The sequence below is a fragment of the Phoca vitulina genome, unplaced genomic scaffold (assembly GCF_004348235.1).
Source record: "Phoca vitulina isolate PV1807 unplaced genomic scaffold, GSC_HSeal_1.0 scaffold19, whole genome shotgun sequence".
Lineage (NCBI taxonomy): Eukaryota > Metazoa > Chordata > Mammalia > Carnivora > Phocidae > Phoca > Phoca vitulina.
In genome coordinates, this window is record NW_022589722.1 from 19,440,512 (window position 1) to 19,454,374 (window position 13,863).

General features: G+C 37.3%; 1 protein-coding gene across 7 annotated transcripts in view; it reads left to right on the top strand.

The window, feature by feature from the left end:
• The window catches only part of RIC8B (RIC8 guanine nucleotide exchange factor B), a 101,212-nt gene that overhangs the window by 7,674 nt on the left and 79,675 nt on the right, over positions 1-13,863 (top strand). For all 7 annotated transcript variants that reach the window (XR_004300925.1, XR_004300924.1, XR_004300926.1 and 4 more), the window contains exon 2: positions 1,789-1,836. Coding sequence is in view for 4 of the 7 variants with exons in the window: in XM_032416394.1 (XP_032272285.1) it covers positions 1,789-1,836 (48 nt within the window). In the remaining 3 variants the exon portion in view is untranslated. The remainder of the gene's footprint in view (positions 1-1,788; positions 1,837-13,863) is intronic.

A 13,863-nucleotide genomic window follows, 5' to 3' on the forward strand; every position in this document is an offset into this window, starting at 1 on the left:
AGCAATATCACACCTGGATTATTGATGCCCATTTCTTAGAAGGCTTTATGTCTTCAATCTTGCCCTCCTTTGATCTGGCCTGTAAGCAGCTGCCCAAAATATTCTTCCAGAATGCTCTACCGTTCACACCTCCCTCAGAGTCTTCCTTTAGTTGCCTGTCACCTATCTGGCAGTTCAGGTATAAATTTTTAAATTCAAGCCCTTCTTACCACCTGACATCATCCATTTTAATTGTTTTGCAAACCGTATGTGAGGCAGCCTCTCTTGAGTTTCTTCAAACAGCCCTTCTCTCTTACCTCTAAGTCTTCCCCCTGACCATTTCTTAAATTAAGAACTGCTTCTCTGTCAGCATTTCTCCATCTCATTTAATTTCAAAAATTGCTTCTTCTACAAAGCTGACAACACAGAACCACCTGTAATGATGATATCTTTAGTGCTTTGGCAACTCCTGATGAGTTGCCAATAAATGTCAGTGTGGCCAATGAGAAGAATACAAAAGAAGGGCAGAGATGTTCAGTGGAGATTTTTTAAAGGAAAACTTAGGATTCATAAGAGCACTTGGTTCTCCTGAATAAAACTTGAGAAAGAGAATGAGAAGTTTTGTGCTCTGTTTTTGGGTACTATCACTGTTTCTGTGACAGTGGGCAAGGTAACTTACTCTGTCCTCTGTTTTAGCTACAGAGTGGAAAATACAGTGTTGCCAATCATTTGGAGAGTCATGACACTCTGTTCTCTTCTAATTATTTTTTTGTCGATATCATTGGCATTATCATCATTATAATCCTTATATTTACTGAGTGTTTACTCAGCGCCAGGCACTGAGATGGTAGGTTATATGCCTTAGCTATTTTAACCCTCACAGCAGCTCTGTGAACTAGGTACCACCTCTTTTCACAAGAGAAATCCAGTGATAGAGATTTTGTTACTTGCTCAACTAGTTAGTGGTAGAGCCATAATTTAAACCTTAATTTTTAAAGAATTACTTTTCTGAAATACCAGTCTATCAAATTTCTTTCCTGTCTGCAATTCTCTGATTATTTCTAACTGCATGTGAAAAAGAAAGCAACATTGGGTCTTAGCAATACTGGAAGACCCTTCCAAATTTCTGTCCAATTTACTTTTCCATTCTCCTCTTTCTCCACTCCCTCATCCCCTCACATGTGTCCTGTATTTCACTCTGACAGACCTGTTTATTTCACAAATACATCATACCATTTCACACATCTGAGCCTTTGTTTCTGTCCTTAGAATGCTTTCCATTTGCCTCCTGGCAAACTCCTACTCATCCTCCAATATCCAGCTCAAATGCCCTATACTTTGTGCAAAGCATTCCAGATTTCCTCAGGCAGAGTTAGTGGCTTGGTACTCCGTTCTTTTGTCTGTTTTTCTGTTGTAGTCTTTCTTTCTTTCTTTTTTTTTTAAAGATTTTATTTATTTATTTGACAGAGGGAGACACAGTGAGAGAGGGAACACAAGCAGGGGGAGAGGGAGAGGGAGAAGCAGGCTCCCCGCGGAGCAGGGAGCCCAATGCGGGGCTTGATCCCAGCACCCTGGGATCATGACCTGAGCTGAAGGCAAACGCTTAATGACTGAGAGCCACCCAGGCTCCCCACAGCTGTAGTCTTTCACACTGCTTTATAATTATTTACTTACATGCCTATCTTCCTTTAATATGAGTGTTGAAACAACGTAGGAAGGCAACATTTTTACAGATATGTTTTTAAACATAACCAAAATTAAAAATCTGTGTATTTAAAATGACATTGTTTCCCTTTTTTTCCCCCTCAGCATAGGGCTACTTTCAAATTTGAATCAACAGATGAAGACAAAAGAAAGGTAAGCCTTGGTGTTACTCTTTGTGTGTGTATTTGTGTGTTTGTGTGTGTGTGTGTTTCATTCATGGACTCTTTAAACAGTGAACTTGTTTTCATCTGATGATTTTTAGGTTTTGGTTTCCTTTCAGTTTGTATTTAGGAACTCTGAGAAGAAGACAAGTACCAGGGTTAGTATGGATTACACCCAACCTTCTCCTGGTCCGTTCTCACAGGACCATTATACTTGCATAAATCAGGGGAATGGGAAGGGTTCAGAGGGGACTCTCCCCATATCTTCTCAACTCCAGAGATTGACCTTATTTGGTGGCAGAACTGTAGGCTTGCCCAAAATGCATTGCTAGTATTGTGAAGCTTGGCTTTGGATTAAGTTTTGGGAAAGCAGCTGTTCATGCTGCTGCCCCTCAACCACACATTGTTCCCTGTACTAGCAGTTATTTATATTGTCAGCAATTACCTTGGTCACTGACTTCACAGGCATAGAGAAAAATGGAGTCAAGAGCCTCACCAGTATAGGAGTTATTGTAAGAAAGGGTACATCAGAGGGGTGCCTGGGAGGCTGAGTCAGGTAAGCGTCTGACTCCTGATTTTGGCTCAGGTCATGATCTCAGGGTCATGAGATCAAGCCCTGCATCGATGTCCGGGCTGGGCGTAGAGCCTGCTTAAGAATCTCTCTCCCCCTCTCCTTCTCTCGAAAAACAATAAAAAATAAATAAAAATAAATTAAAAAAAAAGAAAGGGTGCATCAGAGATAAGACCATGTAATGTTATGTTTGCCTGTTGGGGTTGCCTGTGGTTGCTTTACTTAGCTGATTAGAACATGATGCTAAAGAAGGAGCTCGCCAGTTCCCCCTGAGCATTTTGCTGGGCCCCATACATCTATCCCTGGCCATACAAATATCAAGACCAAGTGAGAGAATATGACTGAACCAGTGTAAACCTATCACTGCTGCTGAAAAAATAGCTTAAATCCAGTGCTTTGCTGGGAATGGTTTGATAATACGTTGAAATCATTCCTTTATTTACCTCCACCCCTATGTAATATCTACATTTTGTTCATTTTACCTCTTAAGGTTCCTTCAGTCCATTCTCTCCTTAATCCCTGTCCTAATTCAAGCCTTCCCCTGAGTTACTATACCAGTTTCCTGACTGTTCTTTCTTTTTCCAGTTATGTGCCCTTTCAGTCCATTGTCCATAATTCTAAAACAACAATATGATCATGTCACTCCCAACTTCAAAACCCATGAGTGATTTTCTTTGCCTATAGAATAAGGTCAAGCATCTTAACATGATATAATACATGTCCAGTGATCTGATCTCTGTCCACTTTTGCAACCTATTGCATACTACTCTATTGTATTTTATACTTTAGTAATATGAAATATTACCAGGTACATCCACATCCACATCCCTTGTGTCTCTTTCTTCCTAACTTTGCTTATGTTGTTTTCTACCTAGAATGCCCTCTCCTTGTATACCACTTCCTCTTTTCACCTGGTTAATTCCTACTCAGCTCTAGGAGCACCTCCTTCAAGAAGACTCCTCTGGCATTCTGTCAGGATGAAGTACCCCTCTTCAGTATTCCCATAAAATTCTATGTAAATCTCTAACATTATGCTTGTACATTATCTCTTAGTTATATATTGATGTCTCTCGTTGATAGACCCTGCAAACTCCAATGATAGATACTATTATTTATCTTTATATCCTCGACATCTAGAATGAACAGCACATAATAGGTATTCAAAAAATATTTATTGAATGAGTGACATGGGGTATAAACCGTGAAGGGTAAAGATTTAAGTCTGATTTTCTTTTGGATTTGAACAATGTAAACAAGACGAGAGTACTTTGTAGAATGGATTCTCAACTAGGGATATGCTGTTTGGAGAGCCTTTTCAAGATAGGCCTGCTCAGGCCTGACCCCTTATCTACTGAGTCTGAATTTGGGGGTGGAATCCAGGCATATGTGTTTTTATAAATGGTCTTCAGGAAATAAGTACTTACACATTTGGTGGGAGTGCAAAATGGCACAACCCCTATGGAACAGAAACTGGCACTATCTACTAAAATTACAGATGCATTTTGCCCTTTGACCAAGCAAGGTCACTTTTAGAAATCTATTCTGTGGATGGGTTCAACCCAAGTAAACATAGTATTCATTGAAGATTGTACATAATAGCAAAAGATTAGAAACAAACAAATGTCCAGCAATTAGGGAGTATTTGAAGAAACTAGGGTACATCTACATAATGGAATACTATGATGTAGTAAAGAGAGAGAGAAGGGGAGGGGGAGAAGGAGAGAGACAGGTATGTGCTAAGGGGACAGAGAGTTAAGTGAAAAAAAGAAGGAGCAAGGTGTTAAAAAGAATTTTTGACAGACTCATGGTAGGTATTCAGGCTAGGGAGGCAGCTGCTATTTTTATTTTATTTGAGAGAATCTATACTATATCTGTTGATTCATGGTGCCTTGGGACTCTGATACTAGAATCTGATAGTGCTTTTACTGGTCAAAATAAGTACATTAAGACAGAGATTCCCCCCACTCCATGTAAGTTTCAGTTGAGGCAGAGTAATTCTCCACTCAGTTGTTAATAAAGCATGTGTATTTTCTGTAGGATAGTAGCAAAACATAACATATCAAAGTATTGTTTTTTACTGCTTGCTAGATCTTTGGAGACAGTAGTTCCTGTACCGGTGTTATTTTCAGTGATAGTAGGTAGATTCCTGCTTCCTGGGAGGTCTGATATAAACATACGCAATTAGGGACCTAGCTAGCTGTCTTATTAATGGAAAAACATAGGCAAACAAAATCATTTTAGTCTCCAAGGGTTAAAATCATTAGTGACTCTTTCCCACCTAAAGCGCTAAAACTATTGGAATACTCTGAAAGATCTACATCCTATCAGCTTTTTAGGTTCTCTGTGTAGAGACATAGAATAGTAGGCATGTCTCCACATTAAACCCAGTCTGAAAATAAGAGGAACTCAAGTTACTGTCCAATTTGTTTTGCTGCCCTAGTTCTCTTTTTCTCTTTCCTAAACATGTCTCTGGAGCCTTCTTCCCACAGCTCCTTGGTAACAGCACCACCCCTTTCAACAAACTACAGGTGCTATCTTTCTGAAAAACACAATACCTTCCTTCTAAAAACTTTTATGACAACGTATAAGTAAATGTAAGGGAACAGACAGAGCCTTTCAAAAAATAAAACTTGATTATACTGAGCTTTTTAGGAATTGGTTATAAATTAATGATCTTTAGACTTAATTCCCAACACTTAGGTAGTGTTTTATATTTTTACAAAGATTTGAGTTGCAACAGTAATGCAGTAATGCTCTAAGTATGGTGAGAGTATTGCCGACCCTATTTTATGGATAAGAAAACTGAGGCTCACGTTAATGACAACTTGCTAATACTCACATGACTAGTAAGTGGCGGATCCTCAAATAGAGGATGGATTTTCTGACTGTTAAGTGCAGCTGCCACTCATTACCACTTGAGGTGTATTTCAGAGGTTTTGAAATTATGACTCACTAGCTTGTTTTCTTATTTTATTCCTTGAGACACCATTTAGGCAACTAGACTGAACTGGAAAATAGCAAAGGAAATTACCAACAAGGAGGGCTTAAGTTTTTCTAGAGAAGTAAAGTCAGATACAACTGTTATATTTTGCATATAGTGCAAATAGTTCCAGGTGCATGTGGATCATTCCAGTTGCCTTACATCCTCTACCTCTAGGCTGTGATTGTTTACCTGCACATAAACAAATACATCATGCAAATAGGTAGGATGGGGGAGAAGTATGATGAATAATCTGGAAATTTACATCTTGAGGAAATGAAATCTCTTATATTGGCTTCTAAAACACAAATGATCTCAAGACCAATAAAGAGTACTAATTGCAATAAATGTTGAAAATACATGTCATAAAATGAGTAAAAGAATTGCAGCTCTTTCACCTGTAAGATAAGAATACAGCCATATCAAATGTGGAAAACCTCAGTTGTTGTCTGAGATAAATCTTTGTGTACATAGCAATTTTCCTCAAAAGAGTGAAGTTAAAAATAGCCAAATTTTGAGTATTTTCTCATTACCTTTAAACTCACATAGATAAGCCCATTTTTTATAAAGGCAGAAGGTAATTGCTGAGTTGAGAACCTTGAAGAATAAGAACTCTGGCTTAGTTTTCTTTATATATTTCAGCCCCCCATGTGGCAGAAAATAGGCATCTGTAGTAAACACCTATTAAATAAATGGAGGGAACTTGGAGATTGAGTGAAGGCCAGAATTCCTATGACTTGTACATATTGTTTGACTTTGAATTTGATATTCTCTTAATTATACAGCAGAATCTCAATGTAATATTTATTGGAAAAAATGGATACAAAAGTATTCATACAGTATGATCACAATCATGTAAAAGTAATAACTATACAAAGAAAAATGACTAAGGAAATTTACTAAGTGGTGGCTGTCTGAATATTATTACTGTAGATGATATTTTTCTTTCCCTTTTCTATATTTAAATAGAGAATTACAGTAGATTATGATTTAAGAATATGGTAATTATATAACATTATATATCCTATTCTTCTATAGTAGTGTGATTAGAGGCATAAGCAAAGACCAATACTTTTTTAAAATCATTTATTTTCCCTAAAATTGAGCCTTCTTGATTATCTTATATATGCCTTTGGAGGGGAACATAAAAAATGTTACTGGTTTGGAAATAATATTACTTGTGGAGCCAGTTTATGGTGTGAAATAAATTTATATGAACATGAAAGTTCATTCTACCATTTGAAATTTTCTTCTTTTTACTTTTTCCCCTCAGACTTGAATGTACTTGGCATATTAGTAGAGATCTCTGTAGTCCAAAAATATTTTTTCAGTAATTCCTGTGTGCCAAGTCCTGTGTTAGACCTTGGTTGCTAAGTTGGCTATTTGCCTGTGGTGTGTGGTTTGGCACTTTCTTAGCTACAGATGCATACTAAAGATTGCCATTGTAGACTCTAGAAAATGAATGGGTAAATTTCCATATTAGATTCCCCTAAGGAAAATGTGCCAAGACAGAACCATTGATTCTATACTGTGAATCCATGCTTAGGAATAACTCAAGTCATGATGCTTGCTTTGAAAGCCCTTTACACTTATTTTAGTTATTTGAAATTGTTAAACTCCAGTTTTTGGTAAAACAGAATGAGCTTTATATGTCTTGTAAATTTGACTCAAATTTTATTTGATGTCTCACCTTAGAGAATACTTTGACAAATGATGCAAGTACAGCTCTTATTTAGAAGACAGTAACTTTAAAGATAATCATTTTCAACATCTTGATTTCTTTAAAACACACATGCGTGCACGCACGCACACACACACACACACACACACACAAGCATCCTAAACCTTTTACTTTTTAAAGTTCCTGTCCAGTTGGGATCTGGCATAAAACTTGACTTAGAAGGGCTGAATTGTATCATAGGCCAAGGTGAATGCCTCATAGTAGTTCAAAATAATTTAAATTTCATTTCAGGCTCCGTTTTTTATTTTGGATGTTTGCAAAGGCAATGAAAGACTAAGTGTAGGGAGAAAGAATAAAACAGCTGTTCTGACTTAGCAGGCCATAGATGTGGTCTTTGGATTACTTTTTAGGATTTCTTTCTCAGAATAATAAGAATAGTATCTCTAATTTGTACTTTAGAGTTTCAGATTCATTTTCTCATACAAAACAAAACAAAACAACAACTCATCAAGAAGTTCCACTTCCAGTCATGACAGTATGAGGAATTCTATAGACCTGTTCCCCACTGAAACTGGTGAAAATTATTTTAAAAAAAAACAATCATTTAAAGTCTCTGGAAATAGTCCTAAGAGCATAGTCAATGAAGAAATACTTGTTCAAGAAAATCTACTAAAACTCAGTAAGAAAAGTGAAAGTCTATGGTATTTGAACTGAGACCTGCTCCCTCCCCACTATTAGCTGAGTGAGATGGAAACTGTTCTCCAAACTGATGCATTCAAGAACATAGAGCTCTCTCTTTCCTCAGTTCTCAGGTGGAAGGCTATCTTCCCAGTAGGGATGTAAGATCAGCATTTCTCATCCTGCCCCAGCTACCTGTTGCTGAGACTAAATTCTGGGTGAGTGCAGTTGAGAGGTGGGGTCCCCCTCCTTTCACCCAGGGCCCCCCCCCTCCACGGGACAGAGGCTCTACTGTGAATATGGCACCACGGATAATAGAGGCGCCCCAATTGCCCTTGCCCTGGCCTGTGGGATGCAGATTCTACGCTGGGAGAGGCAAGCTGAGGATAGCTGGGGCTGCTGTTCCTCTGTCCCCTCATCAAGCTCTCAAGAGGTATCACCCAGAGAGAAGCATGACATTGTCTTTGCCCCCAGCATCAGAACCAGAGCTCAGAAACTGTGCCCAGAGGAATAAGCAGACCTTATAAAAGAGATCTCTGAATCTCTCTCAGAAGGAACCAACATCATTTGCAACAGAGTGTGAAGTGCATGCCTGAGGGTGCAGGTTGTGGTGAAAGGAACTGGAGGGAGATTGATAGTCATTGGAGATGCAGGCTAACCAGAAGACTGGCTAGTTTGCTAGAGAGAAAAGGGGAAAGAGGCAGCTGGGAGGAACCCTCCTGTGGCTCGAACAAATCCTAAATACTGACCTCAGGGACTATCCCTTCAAAGGAGCCCTAATAGATTGGTTCAGTTTGTGGAGCAATTTATGCCCAGGACATTGTTGAAGACAATAAATCAATCAGCTGGTAGTTAGTGGAACTTAACAGCTGGGTGTGGTCAGGGAAAGAGAGGGTCAAAGAGGAGCCCGCCAAAGCCACTGTCATTTTAGGATGACTGTGGCATAACTGAGGGTGAGCCCCCTGAGGAGCAACATCTGTAGAGAGGGAGAGGGAGAATATACTTAACTAAAATAACTCATCCAGTCACTGAGTAAATAACAATAGCAAGTCTTGGAGGGTAGATGCAGTATGTAGTGTTACTACTATGTATTATATAAAATGTCCAGTTTCTAAAAAAAATATGAGACATGTGAAGAAACCAGAAAGATGGCCTATACACTAGGGGAAAAGCAGGTGACAGAAACTGTGAGAATGACCAGATGTTGGGTTTAACAGACAAAGACTTCAAGGTAGCCGTTATACTTATATTCAGAGAACTAAAGGAAGCCATGATTTAAAAAGTAATGCAAGGGTTGATGACAATGTCACATCAAATGAAGAATATCAGTACAAAGAGAGAAATTGTTAGAAGGAAAAAGAACCAAATGGAAATTTTGGAGTTGAAAGATACAATAAAGTACAGTAACTGAAATAAAAATTCACTAAAGGGGCTCAACATTAGGTTGAAACTGGCAGAAGAAAGAATAAACAAACTTGACGATAAATCAGTAGAGAGTATACAAGGTAAATAACAGAGAAAAAAGAATAAAGAAAAGTAAAGAAAGACTCAGAAATATGGGACAACATTAATGCCAACAGATACAGATAATGGGAGTACCAGAAGGAGAGAAGAGAGAGAATGAAGGAAAAATATTGAAAGAAGTGATGGCTAAAAATTTCCCAAATTTATTGGAAAACCATCTACACATCCAGGAAGCTTAATAATTCTAAGTAGGATAAAGTCAGAGATCCACAAACAAATACGTCATTAGTAAAAATGCTAAAAGCCAAAGACAAGGAGAAACTCTTGAAAGCAGCAAGAGAAAAATGATTCATCATTTACAAGGGAAGCTCTACAAAACATACAGCTGACTTCTCAAAAATGTAGGCCAGTGGCAGTGGGATAACATTCATTTAGCTCAGAAAAAACCTCAACCAAAATTCTATTACCAGCAGAGCTATCTTTTAACAGTGCAAGGAAGATAAAGATATTTCCAGATAAATAAAAAACTGAAAGAATTTGTTCCAGACCCACCTTACAAGAATACTAAAAGTTCTTTAGACTGAAAACAAGTGACCCCAAACTGCAGTTTGAATTTACATGAAGAAAGAAAAAGCACTGGTAAAGGTAATTATGTAATTGTAAAAGACAATATAAATGCATACATTTCTCCTTTCTTAACTGATTTTAAAACCATTTATATAAAACAATATGTATATAATGTATTGTTGAGCCAGTAACATATAGAAATGTAATATATTTGCCAAATAGCACAAAGGTAGATAAGAGCAAAGCTGTATTAGACTAAGGAAGTGACTCCAGATAGTAATTCAGATCCTCAAGAACAAATCAAGAGAATCCAAAAAGATAAATAAGAAGGCTAATATAACAAAATGTATAAGTATATCCTTGTTTTCCTTTCTCCTCAGTGTCTTTAAAAGACAAAATTTATATATTAAGTAATAGTTATCATGATATATTGTTGGGTTTGTAACATTCATAGATATATATAACAATAATGCCACAAAAAGAGGGGAAGGGAATAGCACGTAGAAATAATGTTTCTATATCTTACTGGAATTAATATAAATCTGGAGCTGATTTTGAAAAGATATATATGCTAAGTAAGCCCTTGAGCAAGAACCAAGAAAACTTAGACTCTGGAAATAACTCAATTTTTAGGAAAACCACAAAATGTTGCTGAAAGAATTAAATAAAATCTAATAAATGAGAAGACATTTCATGGAAGACTGACTTTTGTTAAAATGGCAGTACTTCGCATATTGATCTACAGATTAAATAATTACCTTTTAGAATTCCAAGTTGCTTCTTTGTAGAAATTGACAAGACAGTTCTAAGAGTCATATGGAATTGAAAGGGTTTCAGAATAGCCAGAACAATCTTGAACAAACTTGGCTCACAATTCCTGATTTCAAAATGTACTACCAAGCAACAGTATGCAAGAGAGTGTGGTACTGGCATGAGGATAGATTAAATAAATATATGTATATACATATAGATCAATGAGAGACTATCAAGAGTCCAGAAATAAACCCATGTGTCTCTGGTCAACCAATTTTTGACAAGGATGGCAAGACCATTCAATTGGGGAAAGAACAGTCATTTAACACATGGTGCTATGACAGCTAGATAGTCCCATTTAAAGAATGAAGCTAAACCTTTACCTCATACCATTTACAAAAGTTAACTCAATGGATTAGACCCAAATGTAAGAGCTAAAACCATAAAACTCTTAGAAGAAAACAGAGATAAATCTTCATGACCCAGAATTTGGCAGTGGATTCTTAGATATGACCCCAAAAGCACAAGCAACAAAAGCAAAAAATAGATAAATTGGACTTCATCAAAGTTAATTTGTGCCTCTAGGGACACTGTTAGGAAAATGAAAAGACAACCCACAGGATGGGAGACAGTATTTTCAAATCATATATCTGGTAAGAGACTTGTATCTAGACTACATAAAGAACTCAATAAAAAGACAACCCAAGTAGAAAATGGGCAAAGGATCCAAATAGACATTTTCCCAAAGATATACAATTGGCCAGTAAACACATGATCAAAATGATAACTTGACGTCATTAATCACCAGGGAAATGCAAATCAAAGCCACAGTGAGATTCCAGTTCACATTCGCTGGTATGGCTAGAATAAAAAAATCAGATAATAACAAGTGTTGTAAAGGACGTGGAGAAATAAAAAACCTCATACCTTACTGGTGAGAATATAAAATTGTGCAGCCATTTTAGAAAACAGTCTGGCAGTTTCTCAAAAGGTTAAACTCAACAATTCTACTCATAGATATCTACACAAAAGAAACGAAGAGATATGTCCACGCAAAAACTTGTATGTGAATGTTTACAGCAACATTATTCATAATAGCCAAAAGGTAGAAACAACCCAAATGTCTATCAATTTGTGAATGGATAAACAAAACATGTTAACCATGCAATGAAGCATTATTCAGCCAAAAATAATAATAAAGTAATTGATAAGTGCTACAACATGGATAAACTTTGAAAACATGCTAAGTGAAAGAAGCCATACAGAGGTTACATAACGCATGATTCCATTTATATGAAATGTCTAAAGATCTGTAGACAGATCTGTAGTAACAAAGCTGATTAGTTGTTGCATAGGGGCTAGAGAGAGAGGGGAATGGGGAGTTAACTTCTGACTATTGGATTTCTTTTTTGGTAAGGAGAATGTTCTAAAATGAGACAGTGATGATGATGGTTGTACATGCATGAGTATACTGAAAACCAGTGCGTTGTACACTTTTTTTTTTTTAAAGATTTTATTTATTTATTTATTTATTTGAGAGAGAAACAGCATGAGAGGGGAGAGGGTCAGAGGCAGAAGCAGGCTCCTCGATGAGCCGGGAGCCCGATGTGGGACTCGATCCCAGGACTCGGGGCCCATGACCTGAGCCAAAGGCAGTTGCTTAACCAACTGAGCCACCCAGGTGCCCCAGTGAATTGTACACTTTTAACAGGGTGAACTTTATGATATGTGAATTATATCTCGATAAAGCTTGTTATTAAATACTAGTAGGTAACATACACTACCTGTCCATCATCATTCTAAGCAGTGTATGAATATTAACATGTTTAATCCTCACAACCAGGCTATAAAGTAGGTACTGTTATTTTGCTTTGCAGATGAGGAAACTAAGGCACACAGGAAGTTACTTGCCTAAACTAGTGATGTGCGAGGCCATGATCCTAGCCCAGGCAGTCTGTCTCCACAGCCCATGTGCTACACCATACTGCCACTCATTAATAATTGAATTGACCTGTTGTATAGCTTAGGAATTGATTCTATTCATTTTCTGATTTTAGGCTTCTAAAATTTGAAACTTGATGCAGAGCATAAACAAAGCTTTGACACTGAGCTAATTATCAGCATTGACAGGAAACAGAAGATCATGCTTTGCAGCATGACTGGATAGGATAGTATGTAGTGTCAGCTCTCCCCTTAAGCCGTGCAGTACTTGATCATAAGGAATTAGGCATGCTGCAGATTTTTTTTTTTTTTGCCAAAAATGTACGGTTTCTTTTTCTTAGCAGTTAGCTCTTTTCTCCCTTACAAAGTTTGATTGTGTACTAAGGAAAGGGGAGAACATGTATGTCTATCTTTGACTAATTAAAAATTCCTCGGGACCTGAAAGAGTTACTGACTGAACAGACATCTCCAGTGTTCTCAACTTCCCCATTTATAGATGGAAAATTGAGAAGTTGATTTGCCCAAGGTCACAATTAATGAATGGAAGAGCTAAGACTCAACCCAGGTCCTCTGTCTCCTTTTCTGCCTTCAGTGCTCCTCCTCAGGGAACTCACAGTGTCATAAGGGACCCAGAATATCTTCCAGTACTGTGATTCCTTCTAAGGTATCTTGCACCAAGGGTCATCACACTCTGAATACTTTCAGTAACAGGAAGCTCACAGCAGCCCCTCTGCTGTCAGATAGCTTTAATTGTTAGAGAGCTTTTACTTAATATGAACTCTAAATCTGCTTTGGTTGATTCCCCTGCTTTACCCATATCCCTCTCTGCCTCTACCTTTGTCCACTGTTCGGTTTGTCTCCCTAGCTCCTTTCTGCCACAGCATCTCTATCATTTTTTCCCCACTTATTGCCTAACACTCATATTTATCAAGAAGCTTTCTCTGGCTGAATTCTGTATAGTTTATTCCTTCAGTCTTTTAATACACAGCTTAAATTGCTATATATTGAAATACGTTTATATTCCTTATTCATTCATTTTACACATGTTCAATCTTCCTAATATATAAACAACTTGAGTCATGCGCTTTTTAGCTCCCCAACCCAAAATAGACTTCTTGTCACTTAGAATTTATTTCTCTTGAATAATTTGCATGTATTTGAATTTTAAGTTGGGAACATTTTGAGTTGTGTGCCTATATGGGGGCTGAGTACACAAGTGCTCAGTAATGGACACTATAGCTTCCAAGTGAACACCATAGAATCTATAAAATTAATACATAATTGCAATGTTATGTTTATAACATCAGCATTTTCCTTTTTCTTTTTTTTTTCTTTTTTTTTTTAAAGATTTTATTTATTTATTTGACAGAGAGAGACACAGCGA